This window comes from Fistularia commersonii, chromosome 7 (assembly GCF_037954325.1).
Source record: "Fistularia commersonii isolate RoL2024-O1a breed Wild chromosome 7, RoL_Fcom_v1.0, whole genome shotgun sequence".
Lineage (NCBI taxonomy): Eukaryota > Metazoa > Chordata > Actinopteri > Syngnathiformes > Fistulariidae > Fistularia > Fistularia commersonii.
This window is the reverse complement of record NC_141290.1, coordinates 13,828,957-13,854,593: the sequence shown is the minus strand read 5'-3', so window position 1 is coordinate 13,854,593 and position 25,637 is coordinate 13,828,957. Positions and strand designations below refer to the sequence as shown.

Here is a 25,637-nt window from a genome sequence, read left to right as displayed (position 1 = left end):
GGAGCTGAGCCAGAAGGCGAAGTTCTCAATTTCCCTTACAGGGTGAGTCATCTGGGAGAAGCTCAGAGTAGAGTTTTCCATGGAATGAAACCATCATGGATGAACCATGAGCAGTAGGCTGCCATCTACAAGCGCGAGGGGAGCAGTTAGGGGCTCAGTGTCTTGCTCAACAACAATTTGACACGCTAGGAGAAGCCGGGAATTGAACCATATGTTCGGTTCCAAAGAAAATTGCTCTACCTTCTCCGCTATGACGCCCCTACTCCAGGCATGTCCATCTGGGAAGAGACCACGGGAAAGACCCAGGACACGCTCGAGAGACTATGTCTCTAGGCTGGCCTGGGAACACCTTGGGGTCCCCCCAGAGGAGCTGGACTATGTGGCGGGGGACAGGGAGGTCTGGGCCTCACTGCTCCAGCTGCTGCCTCCGCGACCCGACTCCGGAAAGCAGAGGGAGATGGATGGATGGATGGATGTGCTATTGTGAGTCATTTTTCTTACCTCGATGATTTATTTATTTTTTGTTTTCATATTAAAGCAAATTTGAAATTAGCTGGCTAAGAATATAAGGAACTGGTAATTAATATCAAAAATAAAACCAATGACTTACATAAATGGAAAAATTGAAAATTTGCCAAAAATAACCTTAAGATGTTACAGTGAAACTTTTGGACAATCTGCAAGTCACCACTCACAAGATGAGCATGATATCCCCCAATCTTTACAAGATTAGCTAAAAGGCTTTGACTAACCTGAAAGTTATCAAGCAGTGATCACTGATACATGATTTAATATTCCAGACACAAATCCTGGTGTGCATTAACCTTCTGAATGTCCTGATATTCCTTTTTGTTCTTATTGTCCAACCTTAGAAGTTAGAAAAAATATGAATAAAGCGGATTCTCTTGGAACTCTGCATGTGAGTGACGTTCAGAATCATGTCCTTGAAGAAAAAATAATGTAAAACTCTAAGTGTTATCACACCTATTGTGAGCTATGTGAAAGGCCAAGTTCCCTATATGTGTCGCTGCCACAGCCTGATGGAGGATTTAGCCAACCTCAGCACCTTCCAAATCACCTGCACAGTTTATAACTGGTATGACGGGACAAGTGATAGTAGAAGACATAGTGGGTAAGGTGAGATAAAAAGTGCTGAGGTGCGCGAAGAAAGGGGAGGTATTTTTCTGAGAGCAGATTCTTTTTTTTCTCAAGTGCAGCTGTCACCGCAACTGTCACCAGACAACATCAGATATCAACAAATACTGACCTACTTTTGCAAATACATAGCTTCGTGAACAATACATTCTACTTAGATAAGTCATTTTCTCTTTGCAATAGAAAACAATATGCTCTACTCATATCTGCATTGATTTCCCATGAAGGAAATCAATGAGTAGTCGACAAACAAAGCAGAGGTTACAAAGATTCATTTAAAAGTGCAGAAAACTATGGATTTTAGTTGGAGAAGGGAATCTTTTTTGGAGAGTGTGGGGGGGAAACTGGCACAGCATTACGATGGTCTTGTCGTCTGAACGCAGTCTAATCATGGAGATACAATTCATCAATAGCAATGTTTCTTCAGGCCTACAATTTCCAAAGTGGACCGAGAACATTTAGACCATAACTTTGAATTTCGACTGCATTTTCATTTATACGGTGGCATATTGAAGATATTCTGAACTCCGTATTCTGTGCATTTCCATGTTTTTCAACTCTTCACAGCTTTGATAAATGACTGAATATGTGCATTTAAAAAAATAAATAAACAATCTGTATTTTTTTCAACATACTCATTTTTTGTAGCAGAATTCCTAAAATCCATCTTCAGATAGTTAGCTAAGCATTATGACTGTTCCTGTTTCCAATCAGAGCGCAACCATTTTGAGAAGCTTGTGATCTGGTGTACAGATAGGACAAAGTAATTATTAATGTTATGGAGGATTTAGCATCATGATGCTAGTAGCTCTGCATTATTGTATTCACTTGATTAAAATTAGGGCAGCACGGGGGCGCAGTGGTTTGTGCTTTTCTCCTTGTCTGTGTGGGTTTCTTCCAGGTTTCCACCCACAGCCCAAAATCCCTGGTATTGTCTGGCGACCAGTCCAGGGAGAACCCCACCTCTCACCCGATGACAGCTGGGATATCCTCCAGCATCCCCAGCAACCCTGAGTGCAGGATAAGCGGCAGACGATGGATGGATGGATGGATGGATGGATGGATGGATGGATGGATGGATGGATGGATGATTAAAATCAGGGTGATACAGTGGCGCAGTGGTTAGCGCTTCTTCCCTTGTCTATGTGGGTTTCCCCTGGGTTCTCCGGTTTCCTCCCACAGTCCAAAAACATGCAGCAGGTTAATTGTAAAAAAAATGGGAAACATTTCCCAGATGTGTGAATGAGAGAGTGAATGTTTGTCTGTCTGGTTATGTGTCCCGAGGATTGATGGCATCTGGGATCTCCAGCATCCCCCACAACCACAAATAGGATAAGCAGCAGACAATGGATGGATGGGTGATTAAAATCAAATACCCTTTCGAGGTATTTTTCACAGTTGGAACAATTTATGCAATGTGTGCAATCGCAGTATATTATCAGGATAGTCATTCTGCATTTTCTTTGAATAATGTCTTGAAATTTCCCTTTCTAATAACATAAGTGTCACATTGCTGTGTATGTCTGTTTTTTGTACTCTTGATTTTATGTTTACTGTGGATGAAATTTTGATGAGTCTTTGTCTCATGGTTATGTACTCTTTTTATTTTGGCACTCTTGCTGCAGCTGTGTGATAGCTTGTTTACTTCTTGTCTGGAAATTAGTTAATTGTCATCTCCTGTCAGTTAATTCGTCCTCATCAGCACTGCCTGTTCCTGGTGTCTCTAACCATTCAGCTCCCTCCCAGCCCTCAAGCTGTACCCCTGTTTTATGTTGTGTAAATGGTTGAGTTTCGTAACAATGGTCTGGTTTCTGTCTGCGATTGATCCATGATGATTATTTTTCATTCATTCAGCCTCTCACCACTGAGTTTTATTTTGTGATGTGCCTTTTTTTTTGAGTTTCTTCACTAACCTTAAAATGGAGATTTCTGGTTGTGTTTACATTTGAACATGAAGGAAACATGCTAACAATTTGATCGGAGAATGTTCATTTTGCAAAGTTAATGCTGTCTTGTGTCTTGCCGCAAGCATTGAGAACGGCGTGTTCTCTTTTTTTCTTTAACATGACAAATACACACAGTTTCTTCACTGCATTGTACCCTAAATAAACAGGAACAACTGCGCAAGAGTATATGAGGTGACATGTTTGTGGAGGTTTTCAGTCATCCAGGTCATGGTGAATTCTTGTCAATATCGTCTCTTGTCAAAAATGTCCAAGTTGCCATGACAAGAGGATTTTGACAAGAAGTATACATGAACAAAGATTTCAAGATTCTAACTGTTTAGTGTAATATGTACAGTCTAGAGGTGTGTTGCCCTATACAATGAAGATCTTACTTTTCCATCCGCAGTTCATCCAGATAAGTATTAAGATTCTTATAAAAAATATAGCTGTCTTATGCAACAAACAAGGCAAACAGATAGAGGACTTGCACAAAGACAGAAGCCATAGATGTAAATACCCGAAAGCGGATCAATATAAAAGACAATTTGAAGATTTTGAGAGCAGAAAAGGGAGAAATGCTTTTGGGAAAAAAAAGACAAAAACAAACAATGAATTTACTCCTCCCCTTAGTAACACATCCGTACCTCAGCAGATGAGATACACAGCAGTCTTATTCTGTCTGTTGCTAACTACAGCTTCTGACCTTGATGGCTCTAACTACCTGTAAAATGAAACAGAACTCTACTAGTTTTATATGACAAATTATGGGCTGGTGGTTTGGATTGAAAAAGGGGAATCTGATCATCTACAAATCATCTCTGCTTGATTGACAACTCAGGGCTTCATGAGCCAAGTGATGTTATATCTGGCAAGGCCCTACAAGGAAAATATCCTGTGGATTAAATTGGTATCTGTTTTTTGTAGAAGAGTAATAGGAAAGCACATTTCTGTGGTTGGATGGCATCAACAATGACTCTTTCAAGCGCCCTCAGGAATGGGTTGAAGTGCTGGAGAACAATGCTGAGTGGGTAGAGTACTTCTTTGAGATGTTTATGGTTCCTCTCTTGCCCTCAAAGAGATTATGATGCCATTGCAGCGAATGCACAATATCTATTTTCAAGCATGAGGGGTTGATAGCTACTCATCCTTTTCTCCCAGTTGAGTACCAGTAATTGCAGCGAGTATGTGTGTCTCAGAAAGAGCTAAGAATGGCAGTTGCTCTCTGAGTGACGATAGAATAGAGAATCCAGGAGAATACATGAATACAGCACAAAAAATCCACATGGCATCCATGAGGTTCAAACATTTCTTCTCCATCTGCAAGCTGAGGATCAAAATCCATTGCTTTAGTAGCCTGACTTCTCACAACCACTGTCGCATTTCAATTTACACTGATACACTGCAAATGATTTTCATCCAAAGCAATAACCTCAATACCTACCCACCCCCTGCCCCCACATTTATACTCATAGGGTGAGCCACATCCTCATAATAGAGAAACTAGACTTCAAAGGGAGTCAATCAATGGGTGCAGAAGCCAGAAAAATCTATTGGGCCATTCAACAGGTAAGTAGTGATTATTGTGATCCCGCTGTGGCCACCAAGGCCTGAAGGACAAAAGATGGAGTTCAGACGGATGAATTCAACCCTATCAGCTCCAGAGAAATATCGCTCACCTGCCAAAAACCTGCATATCACAGTGCTGAGTTTCATCTCTTCTTAGGGAGACCAACTGTAACCACTCTCAAATAACAACAAAAGAAAATTGTAAAACGTGCCCTATAATCTCAAATTACAACATATTTCCAGTCAGTGCAGACATTGAATGACAAACACAAAACTAGTTTTGGTGAAGCACCAAACACTGGGGGCTTAAAATATGTCAATGAGACAAGTAATGTGAGAATGCCATTTCCGAAGTTGTACTCATAAATCCTGTATAGTTAATTTTGTGATAATTAAAATTTTCATTTCATGTGATGGTGCTTCTGGAGGAAATGATGGGAAGCTGCCAAAGCTGGTTGAAGCCATCCGGTGGGAACCATGAATGTCTGAACCTCTTTCTTTGGGGCTATTTTAGTCATTACGGTAGGCCAACTGTGAAGCATTTCAGAGTCTCGATAACACTTGCATCTAAATACTGCAGACCATCTGGCCTCAGGTCATGTGGCATGAGAACAAATGTATTCTAAGGACTTTTATAAACAATTGACTAAAGGGTAGTATAAATATAAAGAAATGAAACGGGTATAGCAGACAACAAACAACCATGCGTATCAAAGTGCAAAGCTTTACAGAGGAAAACGTGCATCAGCTCTGAACTTCCAACAAGCCCCAAAAAGGACCAGAGGAAATTGGTTGGGTGACCTGAGGAGGAGGAAGAGGTTAATGGCCTACCAGAATCGACGCAGAAATGTTACCTGCATGTAGAGGTTGTGCTGCAACAAAAAAAGTCCAACAAATGGATTTTATCTGCTGGGTGCTTTAAAGACCACTCTGAACATATGAACGATATGTCAAATTGAACCAATTTCTTGGATTCTACAGAAATGGCATATATGTTCACTTGCTCAAGCACCTGGCTTTTACCGGTGTACAGTATGAAGTGAAGCACAGCTTCAATACGGCTGCTTTACACAATCCATTTAAAAAAGGCACGTCCATCCTAATGCTCCCTTTCAATAATAAACCATAGTTTCCATTTAAGCCGTAACATTAGAGTGGCATTGGACTTGGAGTGCGACAAGATTTTTATTTATATGAGAATGTGATTTGCATGAAGAAATAGGCATGTCATCATTTAAAAGGTTGGCAGTTGTCCTTACGTGTCTATCCTCCGCTGGTCCATATGTAGATAGACAATGTTAATCCCATGCCAATTGTGTTTCCAGTGAGACGGAAACAGTGATGACGTGCCTCCTATGGTATGTATTACAGGGAAACAACTGCGCTGATCTATATTTGTCTCAGATGACGGTCAGAGGGTGCACAGAGTCACCCTGGCAGGCACCATGACAGCCTACCAATGAGAGGTATGGGTGTGTGCCTATGTGCTTGTGTGGGTGGGTAGGTTTGCACACCTTTCACCCTTATATAACAACTTAAGAATACAATGCACAAAAACAAAGGAAAGAATGAGAGCTAAGCATGAAGGTTAGCAATAGTTAACACTATTCCGCTCAAAGTTGAAAATGGATTTTTAAGACGAATCCCAAATAGTGTCCATAAAAGCTAAGACTTCTAATTTCTTTTTGTCTGTTTTTTGTGTTTTTATCAGTTTTAAGTCATAACCATCACTGAAATCAAAAGAGACAGAGAGAAGGAGGCTTTCATGTTAGGACACACTTTCTATGGCAAGCAAAACTCTCCTTTGGTTTATGTGCTTGTGCACAACAGTGAAACAATGAGCAGGAAAGAATTGGAACTGCATGATGTGCAGGACTCCCCTCTAAACACACGAAAGACATGCGGTTTTTAGTTGGATAGACTGACAGCTGCAAATTTTAGAAACAGAAAAGCTGCAAAGTTGTGCTTCGAATAAACAACACAAATATTTCACTCAAATATTGGCATTTTATAACTTTAACTGGATCAAATCATTATATGACAAAATAACATCCCTGATTAGGGTCTTTAACCCAAGATTTTATTTTTCCACTGACTATATGCTTTACAAATAGTATTGGTTGTTGACGGCTTTATTGCCAATCCCTAGAAATCCCGCCTGAGAGCTAAACTCAGAGAGCTTGAGCTAAATGGAATGCAGCGCAGGTGTAATTCACAACTCAACAGTTTGCTTTTCTCCATGAATGACTTTCAAAACGAGAGAAAAAGTTGAGCACAAGAAAAATGTAACAATATGCCAATCTTGACAAAAAATGAATCAATCAAAATAAAATTAAAATAAAAAAAAACACAGCACTTATTACCGGAAGCAAAGTGAAAATTGAGTGAGCACATCAGGAGCCGCGGCCTGGTTTTACCTTTGAAAGTGAAGGTAGAGGGAACAGAGGATTGGAGCGCGCTAGTGAGCACTCTACTTCATCAGAGATACGAGGAATCCTTCCATCTTGTTTCCTGTGAGTCAGAGGATAGAGGGGTGGTGGGTGGAGGGAGGGGAGAGGGAGATTATGGTGAGCCTTGAGCTGAGTTTCTCATTTGAGCAAAGCGAGCAAAGGAGAAAGCCTGTATCAGAATTGACTCCTCCCATAAAAAAGGATCATTCCATTTCTAATACAATGAGAACGGTGCATTTATCGAGCCACTTTTCCCGCAGGGGATTTCTTTGTCCGGACAAAAACTTTTTTGTCCTTAGGCTCGCCGCCTTTTTTTTTTTTTTGCCCTCACACCGGCTTGGTTGGCGCAAAGGGTGCAAAACGGTAGAGATCAGGAGGGGAGGGTTGTAAGAAAAGGGAGAACACGGGTAAGCTGATACAAAGAAAAACAGGAAAAGACCTTCAATTTTCATCCCCTTGCCTCTCTTTTTCTATTCCTCTTGGCACATCTCTGTGTCTTTCGACCAAATTACCAGTCTGACCAGGATTATTTCACACTTTGTCTCAAAACAAGTCAGTGGCAAGAAATGGCATCCCATTTGTTCATGCATCCTGTTCATGGACCTGCAGCAGAGGGCTTTTCTGAACACTGCTGAGGAGGGAAAGAAGCACACAACAATATAGCCTGATTTTTTGGAGTGAAAAGAGCAAGCCAGAGCAGCGAATCATCACCACACACACACACACACACACATACACGCACACGCACACACACTCACACTCACACACACACACACACACACAAACAAACACAAACACACTTCTTCCACTCTGGTGCTTTGGCAGAGTGGTTTAAATACACTGAGAGAGAAACCCTATCTTGCAAGGACATTAGAAAAAACTGCAATAGTTCTCCTCAAGTGGAAACACCTTATTATGACTGGTCAGACACTGGCTGAGTGGAGATACAATTTTATGAGAACAGATCTGGAGTTGAGGTGAGGATATCGGTTCGCGACCTAACAGGAACACTGTTCTTTGTTGCCTATGATCCAAGCTGGCAGAGGAATGAGTGAATGGAGCCGTCAGATATTCCCCGCATCATTCTCCGCTTCTCATAACTGACATTCCACTGGAGTGTCAACTGTGTTGCATCTTTTATTTAATGTAACCGGAACCAAAAGAAAATATGATGTCAAATACTGTTTCAAGCCAAGAATGATGTGTTAAACTCTGTGTACAAAGGGAAGACTATCTACCCTGACTGAAGTGAAACGTTATTTAACTGTCCTATGGGATCAATTGCAAGGAAGTCACAGGGCTGCCTATCAAAGCTTGAGACGTCCGGTTAACTTATTCAACAAAAACAAATTAGAAGGTGCTCTCCCCAGCCACCATGCAACCTGATCAATTAGTAAACCAAAACCTCCCTTTTTTGACTTGCCATACGATGGAATTCATAATAATCGAAAAGCATATACGGCTAAATCCATCTCGATTCAGGAAGACTTAAATGAAGAAAAAATAAAAAGACTGCTTGATACTGCCTCTATGTCTGTTTGGGCTGTGAGTGTATTGATGCGAAGAAAACAGATACTCTCTGTATTAGGTAAAAGCTAAATGGAGGAAGATTCTGGGATCATTTTCAGGGTTGCGGAGACCACAGGTTATTAGATAGGGTGATATGATGATTGGAAATCTGATGTAAAGGCACTGAGGTGCACCCATGCAAGTCACAAATCCTGAGTGCTAGCAGCTATTAGAAGTGTTCTCTCATGTGTGGCAAAAGAAAAATATATACTTTTGGTTTTGGATAGACAGGTTCAAGTTCATGAAACACCCCCACATCACTTTTACGTGCTCTCATAAGAAACATATTTAGTACCTCTTTCCACTACTTATATGTCCCTTAGGAGAGGCGGTTTAATTAAATTTTTAATGTAATTAATTGCAAAGCGTCATTAAATGTGACTTTTCAATCATTAATTCCTAAAATCAAACTTGAGAGAAAAAAAAATCCTTAATCTCTAATCCTTTCACTATATGTTGTGAGATCTTACAAACGTTGTAATTTCTTGGCAATTTTTAAAATTATTTCTGGCAATTTCATTTTTTTTTGCAAAACTTTCAAATAATTCCTTGCGGATTCATTTTTTCATGCTATTTTTCAAACTACCCAATTTGCTCACTAAATTCTGTTTAGTTCCACACAATAAAAAAAAATTCATGAGTAAAAATGCTGTCACAATTTTGTCATTTAAAAAAATCCCCAATACAAATTAAATTTAGAATGAATATGATATTCATATTGATATTCATATATATAATCAATAGCTCACTCAGGGCAAACATCTAATCTATTGGTTGATCTTCCGAGGGCCAGTCTCACCCTGGATCTGCTAACATGAAGGCAGGTGTAACCATTAGATAAATTATGTTTTGATAAGGCTTCATCAAAAGTTCAGGCAAGATTTTTTCCGCTTCACCTTCTGCTTGATAATCCTGCCACATCTTGTTTGCTTGACACTCAGACTTTCCCACACTGTCAAAATCCTTTTCGTTCAAAACTCTGATGTCATTCCATCCTGCATCCTCTCACACTCTGCTTGTGACATGAACACTTGGGCAGCTGTAGGCATCTGAGCTGCAACATTTAGTTTAGGTCCAACTTCCTGTACCTCTGCAGCAACTCATTGGATCTGTACTTCATTCATTATTGATACTTTGCATAGTGTTGCTCATCCTCTACTTGTGAGGGGGCTGGAGTCTATCCAAGCTGATGTGAGGGAGACAGGATTCACCATGTGAATTGCCCACATCTGGGAAATTTAGGGTCTCAAATGAACCTATTGCCTGTTTTTGGAGTCCAGGAGGAAACGGGAGAACCCGAACAAAATCCATGCAGACATGGGAAGAACATGCAAACTCTATACACAAAGACCGCCTGATGGAATGAAACCAAGGATCTTTTGCTCTGAGATGGAAGTTCTATCTACTACTTCTAAAAGAATTTTAGGAGACCCTAAATTGCCCAGGCCTTTGAATAACACTGAATGATTGTATGTTTCTATCTGAGGCCCTGTGATTGGCCAGCAACCAGTCCAGGATTAATCTTGCCTTTACCCAATGACAGCTGGATAGTGCAGAATAAGGTAAGGATATTGAATGGATGAATTTTTTGTACATTTATCAGAAATGTTTTGACAGAATTGAATTAATTTTCCCTTGTATTCAAGTCAAAGTTGTGTTTAGACATTTCCTACAGCAGCCATGTAATGATGCTTCGAAAATGAGCTTCAACGGTTATGATGTTCTCTTTTTCAGGGAGGTATTTGAACGATCCATGTCTCGCCCCCAACTTCACTCACCTCTGGTTATCCATCCCATGGATCTACTCCAAGTGACCCACATCTCATCCATCACCATCTGCTAATCCAGTTGTTGCTAAGGCCTCTTCCAAGAAATTCCTCCTCCATTTACTGGCTCCTCTCCACCACTGCCAACTATTTTCTGAGTTCTGACACAAAGTGTGTCAGAACATGGCGATGGGGTCCACCTGGTGCACATTTCTGTCTTTTCATCACAAGAAATCTTATTTCTCACTCCTACTTAATTTCTTTCTAGTCTTAATATCTAAAGTATATGACTCAGGTTGATCATAATGCATACCTACAATATGCTTTGGGATTTAAATCTTTGCTATACAATATAAATAAAAAACTTCCTAATAATGAATTACAAAAAAAAAAGTCCTTAAATTGTATAGCCTGGCCTGGAGATGTACAGTAACACTAATATCTTATGTGCAACTCTTTTACTATATGGTACGTTACATAGTGAACATTTATGGCACACTGAATAATACACTTTTAATTATCTAATACACCATTATGTGTGCTCCAGTGTTTAAGAACAGGTACCTGCTTGGGGTTGCTTGCCTCCAACAACCAGTGCACTACATCAATGTTTGACTACGAGACTAAATTGCATTTTTTATAAGTCTAAAACGATAAAGTAAGTTTTAAGGAACACAAGTAAACCGGACAGAATTTCTCTCAGCTCTGGGCTGGGGGGCATGGTTTAAGCTGGGTGTATATATTGACCCCCGGAAGTTAACTAGTTGGGACTAGTAGTGCCCACTGAATAAAGTTGGACTCTTTCACAACTCCAACACTCCGTCATCATTTACTCACCGAGCACCACATTGGTGACCCCGACGTTGCAGGGTTGCAGGCCCAAGAAGAGCGCAGAGTTCATGTTTTGACCAAGAAGGAGCAGGTCATCCCCAAGCCCAAGGAAGTGTTCGGCCCTGCCCAAACTCAGACAGCCATTCCCACCCATTGTGACCTTATTGGATTAAATGCATATCAGGTGATGTGTATTTGTGTAATGAGGGACAGTGTGGCCCAAGGAGATCAACACCATATATATATATAGGTGTGCATAATTATTAGGCAGATTCTTCTCAGGAAAAATGGGCCAAAAAAGAGATTTAACTGACTCTGAAAATTCAAAAATTGTAAAAAGTCTTTAAGAGGGATGCAGCACTCTTGACATATCTAAGATCTTGGGGTGTGATCGCAGAGCCATCAAATGTTTTGTTGCAAATAGTCAACAGGGTCACAAGAAACATGTCGAGAAGAAACGATACAAATTAACCGCCAAAGATTTGATAAGAATCAAGCATGAAACTACCAGGAACCTATTATCCTCCAGTTCTGCCATACTCCAAAACTGCAACCTGCCTGTAGTGTTGAGGTGTTCAGTTCTCAGAGAACTGGGCAAGGTAAGAAAGCTGAAACCCGACCAACTCTGAACAGGACACATAAGTTGAAATGTCATTGACAGACCAGATGGATGGAATTGATACAGAGCTCGACCCTTCAACTCAAACGGCAACAAGATGGAGGTAGGGTACTGGTATGGGCAGATATATTTAGGATGACCTAGTTGGACCTTTTTCGGTTGAATATTTACTTAAAATCAACTCTTAGACCTACTGCCAATTTTTAGAAGACACTTTCTTTTTTTTAGCAGTGGTACAGGAAAAAGTCAAGAGGACTTTTTTTATCCAAGACAATGCTCCATCACATGCAACATGTAGTGCGTGGCTGGCCAGTAAAGGCCTTAAAGATGGAAAACTAATGACATAGTCCCCTTCTTCACCAGACTTAAACCCTATTGAGAACATTTGGGCTCTTCTTAAGCAGGAAATTTACAGTGACGGTAAACAGAACACCTCGCTAAACAGCGTCTGGAGGGCTGTAGTTGCGGCTGCACAGAAAGTTGATTCTGACCAGATGAAGAAACTTACTGACTCCATGAATGGAAGGCTTGTAACTGTTATCGAAAAGAAGGGTGGCTATATTGGTCACCTGATTTTTTTTAATTTTTTTATTTCAGAAGTGTGTATTTGTACATTTTCTGTTATTCTCGCTTGAACAGGTGAAAATAAACAAGTGAGATAGGAAAATATTTGCTTTTTGATTTAGTTACACAATTCTGCACACTGACAGTTGCCTAATAATGGTGTACATCGAGCTATTCTCTTAAGAAAGACAAAACCTCATTTTTACTACTTAAATGTTCAGGTTTGAGGGTTTGCTAACATTTTAGATTGACGAAGAGCACTGTAGTTTACAACAACAAAATTAATCCTCAAAGATACAACTTGCCTAATAATTGTGCCTGCAGTGTATTCTTCTCTCGGGTTCTATGACCTGGTGCTCTGCACAAGCTGCGAGGACACCTTTTGCTTTTTCTCCCCGTATTGAGGTGAATACCTCGCAACAGCTGCACTTCTACAAATGTGTTACCTAGCAACAACCCACCCCAGGAACACGGAAATGTTTCTGATGAAAACAGGAATAGAAAAGAAGGATAAAGAATAAATCAAGTGTAGAAAAGTCAGGGTGCTGTTAAAATCCTGAGCTCTTTACATACAATTTGCAGCTGGCCAGAACACCTGATTCTGTTTTTTTTGTTCAATTTCATTATCAATGGATGGCTTGATACAATCATGAGAAAATAGCTACACAGCTACAGACTTGGGATGTAGGATATTGCTGCAAACTCTTTGAATCTCATCGGCATAGCATTGCTCTTTAAGTGATATTGTTCCTTCACAGCATGGCAGCTGTAATGACCCTTGGCAGGTGATTCAAAAGGGCAGTAAAAGGGACCAGTATAGCCATGTGCTATAATTGAAAATTATTCTCATCAATCACATGAGAACACTTTCATAGCAATTTTCTAAAAATTACAAGATGCATATTACCTGAGGTTTGCAAAAATTGTCTTCAAATGCAAAACGGCAATGACAAATCTGAAAACAAAGGCTTTAATAGGCCTGTTGCAAAAAGAATGAATGCCTCTCTCCTGCTTTGCCTCACATCAACTAACTTCCCGTCCTCTTTACCTGCATCCATAAATTGGTTCTTCTCCCGTCCTCCTACCCAGATATTCAAAATCCATATATCTGCTGGTACAGTGAAGTGTTTTAGATATCACAATATGGCAAGTTAAACTGTCTGCTACTAGTTCCAATGTCAACCTGGAAACTAATGCTTTCCCCTTTTTAATTAAAAGCAAAACAAAAATGAATGAATAAATAAATCATATCATTGAGTTTCTGTGCTTTGTGTGTCAACATTCACTGTAGTGACTCAACAGAGCATGTTGCAACTTACTTAATTCATTGTCACAAGATGAAACGAGAACTGCTCTCGGAGACGGCAGGTCTAACTGAAGCAAACTGAAACTATTGTGAAGCCTACAATGAAATTCCTCCATGAGGATCTGGGGTTGAAGTATTTTTTTTTTATTTACAAAATCAAGGCGTTTTCAAAGATAAGTGTTTCTTTACTGAATATTCATAACTGACATTATCAGATGCCATAATGACAAAAGATGGTGGCTGACTTTTGTCATCAGGGGCAAAGGCTGTAAAATATGGAGCCTTATTCTCTGAGAGGCAACAAGAGTTGTTTTCCAACACATTGCCAGTTGCCTTTGGTCATTTGGTCATCACCAGAGCAAGTGATCCAAGTGGAACAAATGGTTAAGTCTGCCATCTGCTTGGTGTCCCCAAGAGCAGATAGCAAGAGAATTTGCAGCAAGCTGGCAGAATTCTAATGATTTCATCGCAGAATTATAGGTTTCAGTATTCATCTCCGCTGCAAACGTGTGAAACACTTTTAATTAATCTTGTTTGTTGCCAGTAGTTTCCTCAGTAGGCTAACAGGTCATGAGCCTTGAATCCCAGCCTCCTGTGGTCCAATCATGGCTAAGGCTGTGCAAACCTGCTCCTCCGAGTGAAACAAAAATACAAATTTAAGTGGGAAACAATTTCCATAAAAAGGGTTGGGGGGAATAAGTGTGCTCAGATTGGGCTCAGATGGCTGTACTACTTTAGGTACAGTATAAACAGCCAATACAGTGAACAGCTTTGGAGTGCTGCATTGGTAAAATTGTTACAATGATATCATTAACATTTGTAGCCATCACGCTTGTCTTTTTTTTCCCTATTTTAATTCAAGTGAAAATGTTAAGTGCTTCCAAAATAAGCACAGGCATAGCCACAAGTCATTCTGAATCCAGGGATGAGACACAACGGAAGATCTTCTCATGATCTTAAAAAGATCAATAATCTCTAAAATGTTCACAATAAGTGAAGTATTTACAAGAAAAAAAAGTCACTAATTGAGAAACAATGGAGACCAATAAAACAAAATAATACGAAACAATTTCCTCTGTTTCATGCCTATCGTATTAGTCATCTGACCACCATCCATCCATCATCTACTGCTTATCCAACGTAGGGTCAAGGGGAATGCTGGAGCCTATCCCAGCTGGCATCAGGTGAGAGGCGGGGCACACCCAGGACTGGTCGCCAATCAATTGCAGAGCCATATAGAGACAGAAAACCATTCACTCTCTCCTTCACACATCTGGGCAAGTATCCCAATTTTTCCGATTAGCCTGCTGCATAATTTTGGACGTGGGAGGTAAGTGGAGAACCCTGAGGAAACCCACGCAGACATGAGGAGAACATGCAAAGTCCACACAGAAAGGTCCCCTCTCCGAATCGAACCAGGGTGAGGTGGAAGCACTAACCACTGTGCAAAATTTGTAGTGCTGCAATGGTTTTACAGTGTGTGTGACCAAGTTTAAATATTGTACTACTCAGATAAAATAGTGTTTCATGATTTTTCATTAAAGCTAATAGATTTGATTAAACATCTGCAAAAAGACACATATACCATATCATTTTTAATTAGCCTCATAATGTAGAATAATAACCCACCCCACCCCCCCAAAAAAAAATCTAGTCTTGGTTGGAAAAAAAGGAAACCGGTTGGAAAAAAAACGTTTTTTTATGGGTTGAATCAAAGGTTAAGCAGGAAGGTTCACTGGCAATCAACAATAATTCAAGAAAATATAGTTGACCTCAAGCTAAATGCAGAATGAACATGACTAATGCATGCACAATATCACAAATGATGCAAAGGTTTCTTTGGCAAATAAAAGATAGCCAGAGGGCCCTGAAGGAAGAGTCAGACATCATCAGATCAACAAATTCTGCTATGGTAGAGTAACCACATCTATTAATAGTAGAGTAACTTTGTCCATTAAAGCCACATGGGCCTCAGCAGACCTTTCTCCCTCTGCAAAAAAAGTGCAAGGTATGTTGCTGTCATTAAAAGATCCATCCAAAAAGAAGAAATAAATTAAAAGGAGAAACACTATGCGATTATATAATGCAGCCTCAGGGTGGCAATATGACAGGAAAAGGTAGACAGTTGGTTGACATGATGCAGAGAGGGAAGGTGGATGTTCCGTGTGTCCAGGAGCCCAGTTGGAAAGATAGTAAGGGTAGAAGCTTAGGAGCAGGTTTAAAGTTGTACTATCGTGGTACTGACAGGAGGAAAAATGGAAGAGGAGTTATCTTGGAGGAGGAGTTTGTTAGGAATGTTCGGGAGGTGAAAAGAATGTCAGATAGACTTATGAGTCTGAAACAGGAGAAATTGAAGGTGTGATGCCCAATGTTGTTAGTGGCTATGCCCTGCAGGCGGGATGTGAGTTTGAGGAGAAGGAATAGTTCTGGAATGAGTTAGATGAAGTGATGCACAATATCCCCAGAGATGAAAAAGTGGTAATCGGTGCAGACTTCAATGGCCATTTTTGTGCAGGCAATAGAAATTTGGTATACAGGATGGGAATGCGGCGCGACAGATGGTCGTAGACTTCGCAAAAAGAATGGAAATGGCTGTGGTGAACACTTTTTCAAGAAAAGACATGAATATAGGGTAACTTATAAGAGCGGAGGTAGGAGCACACAGAATCTTGTATAGATGAGGTGACCTGACAGAGATCAGTGACTGCAAAGTAGTTGTAGGTGAGAGTGTAGCTAGACAGCATAGGATGGTGGTCTGTAGGATGACTCTGATGACAAGGAAGATTGGACAGTAAGGGGGGGGAGAATTATCTATACAGGTTGGAGAAAGGGAGAGATGGAAAGGATGTACAGCAGGTCCGGGTAATTGAGGATGGAGAGGGGAATGAGGAAAATGTATTGACAGATGCTAGAAGAGTGATGGGAAAAGGGAAAGAGTACTTTGAAGAGCTGGTGAATGTGGAAAATGAAAGAGGGAAAGGTAGAAGCGATGCATATTGTAGACCACAAATTAGCAGAGATTAGTAAAAGTGAGGTGAGGAAGGTACTGAAGAGGATGAAGAGTGGAAAGGCAATTGATCTTGATGATATACCTGTGGAGGTGTGGAAGAGTCTAGATGAGGCAGCGGTAGAGTTTCTGACTCGATTACTCAACAGGATTTTAGAGAGTGAGAAGATGCCTGAAGAATGAAGATGAAGTATGATGGTGCCCATTTTTAAGAATAAGGGGGATATGCTGAATTGCAGCAACCATAGAGGGATAAAGTTGATGAGCCATACAATGACGTTATGGGAAAGAATAGTGGAAACTAGACTGAGAGCACTAGTCAGCATTGGTGAACAGAAGTATGGCTTCATGCCTTGATAGAGTACTACAGATGCAGTATTTGCTTTTATAATGCTAATAGAGAAGTACTGAGAAGGCCAGAGGGAGCTGCACTGTTTTTGTAGACCTGGAAAAAGCATATGGCAGGTAACCCAGAGAGAAACTCTGGTATTGTATGAGGAAGTCTGGAGTGGCAAATAAGTATGTTAGACTGGCGCAGGACATGTATGCTGGCTGTGACACAGTTGTGAGGTGTGCTGTAGGGGTAATAGAGAAGTTCAAGGTGGACATGGGACTCCATCAGGGATCAGCTCTGAGCCCCTTGTTTGCAGTGATAATGGACAGGCTGACACATGAGGTTAGACGTGAATCTCCATGGACCATGATGTTTGCAGATGACAATGTGATCTGTAGTGAAAGCAGAGAACAGGTTGTGGAAAATCTAGAGAGGTGGAGGTATGCACTGGAAAGGAGAAGAATGAAGGTTAGAGTATATCTGTGTGAATAAGAGGTACCCGGGTGGAACGGTGAGGCTACAGGGAGTGTGGAAGAGGTGAAGAAACGGGTTCAAGAAGGTTGGAATGGGTGGAGAATAGTGTCAGAGGGGTACTATGGGATAGAAGACTATCAGCCAGAATGAAATGAAAGGTGTACAGGACAGTGGTGAGACCAGTGATACTGTATTGCTAGAACCAGTTACAGTGACAAAAGACTGGAGGCAGAGTTAGAGGTCGCAGAAATGAAGATGCTGAGGTTCTCTTTGGGAATATATCGGAATAGTGAATATATTGGTAGACGGATGCAGAATTGGAGCTGCCAGGCAGGAGGTATAGAGGAAGACCAAAGTAAGTAGCTGTGAGAGAGGATATGAAGGTGGGACAGAGGAGGCTACAGAGAAAAGGGTTAGATGGAGAAGGTTGATTTGCTGTGGTGACCCCTGAAGACAAAAGCTGAAAAGAGAAAAAGAACTATGGGAATATGTAGCTAGCATTGCAGCTAGAATAAAAGAAATCTCACTCTACACACAGAAATGTAAAATTAACTGATCTCTTGGTTCTTTCAGTCTGACAATGGAAGGCTGTAAAAGAGATGATTAAACATTTTTTTATATTCCCCCAAAAAGGAAGAAAATCGAAAAAGTAATCATTTAATTCATAATGACGAAAACAAAACAACTGTCAATCAAACCTTACTTTCAGTCAGGGACTTCAAACCACCAGCAGCAATAATGATGAATCTGATTTTTGTATTTTAAAAGCCTTAAATGATGGTGCAAAATAGATATATAAACAAACAGACCCCCCCCCCCCCTCAAAAAAGCAACATACTTTGTTTGATACTTTCTAAAGTCATCATCATCATCATCATCGTACTCTGTCAGTTTCTTTTGATGTCAAAGAAACACTAATCCTGGAGAACCTCCAGGAGGACTGGGCTGGAGGCTGCCCTTTGCCTTGGCAGGGAACTAACTTTGCAGAGACACTGCACTACTATATCTTCTTCCCCATAATTGTTGACAGAGCAGTCTAATGAAATTGGGCCCCGAGTGCTCAAAGCAATCTTCATGACTAGAACATTATTGTTGTTTAATCCTTCACTTCATCATGGGGAAGGCTCCTTGTGTCCCCTTTCAGTGACATTATATTAAAATCTTGCTCCGGACAATGAGTGTCATAAATACTAGACCAAAGAATAATTAGTTAATATTTTTGCTTTGTGGAAGCCATATGCAGGATTCAGCTGGATCTTCAAAATCACAATGTTTCATACAATGTGTTCCACAGCGGAACTAAAATTACTTTTTACATTCTTTAAAGTTGTCTATTTATGTCTTCAAGAGTAGAAGCCAAAAAGACCTTTACGCAAAAGCAGTGTGTTTTTTGTTTCCCTATTCATTTAAGGTTTTATAAGGTGTAAGTGAGTTAATCCCCACCATAATAGGGTTGTTACTCAATGCATTTGCACAGCAACTCCAGTCTGCGCTGTGAACACTGGCTTGAAGGTGAAGCCGGCCCGCAAACTGTCATGGTGACAACAGCAACAGGAATCCCAGAAGAATTTATAAAGAACGTGGAGGAACATGAGCAAAGCCGTGAGCAATGACAGCTGGGTTATGTCACTACTGATTGACAGAGGAGGCCAGCACCTAACTACAATGAGTCAACATTTGAATCTTTTAGCAACTGTGCACTTGTCCTCCTCTAGACAGGCTTGACAATATTATTTAGAATGAGTTTATATCTGGATCATGATGTCATTGTTTCAACAAAAGACACAAGTCTGGGCTGTGTCTGACTCAAAAGTATTAATTCTAAAATATACCCTGAATCCACAGTTCTAAGATACTTATTTACAATCATAGATAATAATCTTTCATCACAAATTCTTGGTTAGTTACATGTCAGATCAATATTCGCCTTAAATCTCTCTGTGTTGGATTCGACAAATTGCTGAAAAGATACCGCAGAGATTTTTGGCCCTTATTGACCTATACCTCTGTGACAAGACTCTCCAAATCCAGCACATTTCAAAGACGCTCTAGTGAATTTACATCCATTGTCATGCTCAAGAAAACCAATTTGAGATGAAATGAGTTTGTTGACACTGTGGTCATAAACGCAAATGCACGTTATGCATGCAAAGATGGTCCTTCGCATACCTCAGTCGGTTATTTGATTTACTGTTGCCTTTCTATCACCTCAGAGCAGTCCAGCTATTCTATTCTGACTGTTGACATAAAGAAATACTGCTGTCTAGATACATTCTCTTTTTCAGACCATTCTCTGTAAATCCTTGAGATGGTGGTGCATGAATATCCTACTTGATAAAATACACATTGAATCACTCAGCACCAACAACCATGACATTTTCAAAGTTGTATAAATCAGAGTTCTTCTCCATTCTGATGATTGGGCTGAACTTCAGTAGGTCATTTTGACCTCACCTTTGATTTTGAGACTCAAGTAATTGGTGGGTTTAGGGAAAAACATGACTGTGCTAAAACAGCGGAAGCCAACCCCACAGTAGCAGTTTTCCCGACAAAGTAGCACAACTTCCAACTGCAAAGAACAAAAATTTGGGGGAAAAATGAAACTGATGGAATGGAAACGTGGCCCCCAAACAGCAGCGTCAAGGTCTACAGATACCTGCTACTTGATATCAGAAGGCTTCCAAGTATAACAACTTGGTCTTTTCAACAGCGGTTGATGAGGAAATGGAAATGGAAATGTGGAAATAGGATTCTCTTGATTACCACAAGAGAGCAGACTTCATATTCTGGCACTCCTCATTATTTTCAAGGTTGTCATTCCTCTTTATAATTGTATGTCTTTAAAAAGACAGTGAATGGCCTCAACAGGCTACCACAGGTTTTTCATGAGGGAGCAGTGAGACGAAATTTGAAATATCCAACCCCTAACCATGAGAATTTGCTAGATCCTTCACACCGGTCCTTTAGGAGTTGCTTGGCGCCATATCATATTACCACACACACACACACACACACACACACACAGCCCACCAACCCCTAAGCTTTGCAGGTCCACTTATAGAGAACAACTAATCTAATCAAGCATAGTCACTAATGCACAATGAAAGCAGACTAATTTACTTGAGATGCCAGTCAGCTTCTTCCTTGGAACCGAAAATGTGAAAACAAAAAAGCACAAAGAGAAAGTTTGGAGTCGAGAGAGACCTAAAATGAAAGGATCAGTAGGACACAAAGAGAACCAAGCCTCCCCCGTACAGCAGCTTTATCAATCTATTTCCTTGAGCCCCTGCTTTCGGTTATATATATAATTTATATATAATTTAAAAATCCCTTCCTCCAGAATCACAGTGCAAGTCATATCCATCCTACCTCTGCGAATTGTTGCATCACTTGCAGCTCTCTCTCCTAACCTCCACAACTCCATGGATCATTCTCCCTGTGTGTCTGACTCAGTCACTCTATCTTCCAACACCTGCTGTTGAAGATCAGCCTCACTTTCGTCAGATGATGCTGAGAGCAGCCCTCCCTCCAGCTTCTCTGTCTGTCCTTCCCTCCCTCTTCCCCGTCATTCCGCCTCATCAAATCATCCATGAATTTCCCTCACTTTATTTCAGAGCTCAAACCGTGCTCATGTTCCGAGCTCTCTGCCCCCCCTCCCCAGCTGCCAAATGCATTTTTGCCTTTTGTGCATTTTTTTTTTCCCCCCATCTGCCTCTCTTCTCTTTAACCCTCCAGGACTGAGAACCACCAGTTCAAGTTTTGGCTGTTGCTTTGCTAATTGCCTCATTGTTAAGCTTGTTAAGAACAAATTCGGCTCGGTGAATAAGATAATATGCAACCGGATGTACTCTTAAAAGCAAAGTTCTCAAAAATAGGATGTTACCTTGTCTGACAGCATGTTCCGACATGATAAAAGCCCTTCAGCACAAATTAGCCTGACCATCCCATTGTCCATTTGACACATTAGTGGCAGGCAGTTGGCTGAATGGCTGTAAAATGTTGCAGATTTTCTAATGCACCCGTATACAGGCGAGGAGAAAAAAAAAAAAAACACTTGGTCAGCCCTGCAGAGGAAAGAGCTCAGGTCAGCGTTGTTCGTTGTGTTTGTGTGCAATCGCTTTTTCCTGTTCAGTGCGGGACAGACACTTTAAGTTCAAGACTATTCAGCAATCATTAGATAGCATCATTGGCCTGGATTCTGAGTGCTCAATTCTACTTTTACTTCTCTAAACCAGCCTTGAACAGAACAGAACCTGAAAAGACACTTGGGATGCACTACATAAAAAATATGCTGTACTACTTCTAATCAATTATATAGCTTTCCCTAATTGACAAATTAATTCATACATTTATGAATATGTTGTCACCAGTAATGCAGTAATTAGCATTAATCATTAGTCTGACTTTAAATTACTGTCAACATTTGTTAATGAACTACAGAATTAATGAAGTTAGTATACTGCGATTAGAAAATTATATTCCTGGAAATATGGCTGACGATCAATTACCAAAATAGAGAAGAAAAAAACATTTGACATTAGTTTTTGCTTTATCATGAATAAAATATTGAAAAAAAAAGTGAATAAGATATTATCAAGTCTGAATTTGATGTCAATTTTGAATCCAGATTGAGTCTGCTTCACACAACCGCTTACTGAATCTAAATAATTAATTTTCACATGAACTCCTAGTAACTGATATACCTTTGCAGTAAAAGGTGTTTTCATCAAAAATAGATCCACAAAAGAGTACTGAAAAGAAACAAGCATAATACTCCTTTCAGAAAAAAAAGCACTCCAGGATATATCACTCCTTCCACCTACATCTTTGCTCTGCAGCTTTACCTCTGAAAAAGAAAAAAAAAATCTTGCTTCAGTTGGCACACTGTACAAAACTCAGTGGCGGTTATGCTAATCGATAATCAAGGCTGCAGTCCAAACAAACAAAATACATAAGGCAAGATAAAATTCCAGCCATGTGTCGGTCTGCTGCCTTGCCCCCCCAATCCCACCTGTGGGGGTTTATTATTACAGGTAGCCTAAAGCCAGCTAGCTCAGAGTGCCATAACATCTGCCATGTTGAGTGCAGTAAAAAAAAGGCGGTCTCTTTTAATTTAATTTGCCACTCAGGAGCAGTAAACCCTCCGCGATGGTCCTCATGGTCCCGGGAGGCTCTGGGGAGGGGAGAGAGCAGGCAGTGCTGCAGGTCAACTGCAACCATCAACAACCCCCTTCCTCTCAATTGCCGTCGCCGTGGAGCGGAAGATCTTTTACATGGACCATAACCTAAGGTGGGTCACAATGGTCATAGGCAGGTTCACATTTTTTTTTTTTTTCCAAATAAAGGAATTAATGGAACACTTTCCATGAGCATGTGGGTCATGCAGAGACTTTGCCTTTTTTTTTAAATTCATTTCTCATTTCATTAGTTTCATTCCCTTTCTGTGTCTGTTGCTGACTGCGACTTTCTGCCTCCCACTCTGGTCACAGTTCTCTCCTAAGGCAGCCTGACTAAATTTAACATTTACACACCACCCAACTGCAGATAATAGACTTAGAAACAGCAATAGTAACACTCACATTTACAATCATTTCATCCTGTCGACACTGGTGATATGCGTGGGGACAAGCTCAGCGGGCGATTGCCTTCCCCCCAAAGTAGAAGCCTCCTCTTGGCTTTCATATTTGATTCACTTTTTTTTTTTCATCTTTTCATTCTTTTCATCTGAAATTTAAGTGAATTTCAATTCAAAGGAGAACAGACACTTGTGATTTTTCTCTGCTGTTGCTTCTCATGCACTGGAAAAAATCAATTCAGAATTTAAAACAGGAGCAAACTTTATTCTCAGTGGTTCTTTAAAAGTAGAAAGACACCTCCTGTCTCTGCAGACACTCTGGCAACTCTTTGGGTGGTTAAAACTCTTAAGAGTCATATGGATAGAAGATGAAAAGTACATGGTTTATGACTAAAGGACAGGATAAAAGAAAAAAAAAACACCGAATTCCGGTTCCAGGGAATACAGGGATTATTGTTGAATTCATAGAGCAAGTCAACATTTACTAAAATTCCTTAAATATTGAAACAAATATCATTTCATTTTCCAAAATTTTCTACATCTCTCATTGCACAATTTTTTCATTAGATTTTTTTTCATTCAATATTTTTAAAATCAAACGCTAGATGCAGTAATCTACAGAATAAAAAATTAGGTTGGGGAATTTTGTTGATAGGAATTATTTATTTGGCCCAACAGCTTGACAGATATAAATATTAATATCAGTGTATCAAATTGAAATAAATAACAAATAAGTAAATCATTAAAATAAAAACAACTTTTTTTTTAAATGCAGTACATCATTGTCTGGCTTTTGTGAGAGCTTGACAGGCTGGATGTCACTAGTTTGTTCATTCTTAGGTAATTATCAGAAACACAGTATGTCATCTAATTATCCCTGATTCATGTCGAAGGCTTGCCGCACGAGACTAAAAAGACTCTCTGTTGACTGAGTCTGGGTAATTATCACTTCACTCCCTGCGGATGATAACTGTTATAACATATTATATGACAAGCATTATATAACGATTTCTATTTGTTTGATATTTTCCAGCCCTGGATTTTTTTCCACTAAGACACAGTCTCAAAGAGTACTTGGAGTTCATCGACCTCTACACTCATTAGCACGAGTAGGTCTGCATAACCACAGGGTGTCAGTCCAGGTCAGAGCTACTTCTTCTCTATGGGTGGCAGGAACTTGACCTTTGGCAAGGATCCAAGCTTGGACCAAGTAAAAGCATTGAGTCACTTAGTGCGGCTCCGCAGCTTTTCTGAAATGAATTTGTCACAAGAACGATTTATTTAGAATATTTCCTTTAATTCTTACTCCAGGCTACTTGAGAGTAAACTGTATGCTTTAGCTAATGTACCAAAATTGTCTGTAGTTAGTTATTATAGCTAATGTGTATGCTTTTTTCTCCAAGACACTGAAATACAGTCATCAGTGGATCTGCTACAGTATGTCCATGCCGTTTGCCAAATGCAGGTGAAATGTGAGGGAGTGTTTGGAAAAAGGAAAAGGATCTCACTGTTTAGCACCACTGTTAAAATATCAAGACTACCATGTTGCATTACTTTTGTCTTTAACATGGTCATATAACTTAATTTCAATGCAATCGGCTTAATCTGTGCATGGATTAAAAGAGGCTTTTCCAGTTCCCATTATGTGATTAATACATCAACAGTCAAGTAGTTTGCATTATTTTTCATATTTGCATTTATAAATAAATGCAAAAATGAGTTATTTTATTGCTACACATCTATTTTTAGGGTCTAGCCATTGTTTGCAAGAATTATTCATTAATCAATTTTTGATTTTCATAAATGTAATTATTGGTTGCTTTGTAGCATTCAATTAGCTTAATATACCTGTGGTACACACACACACACACACACACACACACACACATATTTATATATATATATATATATATATATACATATAGTGTTAAGTGGGGATGATACAATGAAATAAAAAAGCAATCTGTGTAAAAACTTAATTTCCACAAAAGTCATTCAATTAAAACTATTCTGTGCTACAAGTAGCTATTCATTGGTTCTGAAATGTTTGTTTTAGATGAACAACAACAAGTCAAGCAGAGCAGCCACAAAAATGTCTTCAGAAAAACTTGACAATAAACACAGCTAACATGCTTGGTTCCAGGGAGGCAGGACCTGGTTGTGCCCCATATTCCCTTCACAACATGAATGGGAAGAAAGGAAACAGCTTGTCAACAGGACAACTGTGTTGTCAGCACTCCTCGAAAAAAAACCCTGCAGCCTCACATAATTACCTTGCATTTGGGTGGTACTGGCTATTGATTTTGGCAGTAATACCTCCATCCAGAATGTGAAACCACATGACTGTCAGATTGGCAGGTACTGAGGACAGTCTGTTTCCTGTCCATAATCAAAAGCCTATCATGTAGTCCAAAGCTATACTCAGCTTTTCACACTATTTGGGGGAGGGATCCATATTATTAAATTTACACTGGG

The 25,637-nt window shown here is 40.0% G+C and overlaps 1 protein-coding gene across 4 annotated transcripts in view; it reads right to left on the bottom strand.

The window, feature by feature from the left end:
* rap1gapb (RAP1 GTPase activating protein b) overlaps positions 1 to 25,637 on the bottom strand; it is an 88,415-nt gene that overhangs the window by 43,004 nt on the left and 19,774 nt on the right. For 3 of the 4 annotated variants that reach the window (XM_086149932.1, XM_086149933.1, XM_086149935.1), the window contains exon 3: positions 7,085 to 7,178. In XM_086149932.1, the coding sequence (XP_086006058.1) occupies positions 7,085 to 7,178 (94 nt within the window). Of the gene's footprint in view, positions 1 to 7,084; positions 7,179 to 20,956; positions 20,993 to 25,637 lie in introns of those variants that run through there. The other variant, XM_086149936.1, reaches the window with a different exon arrangement.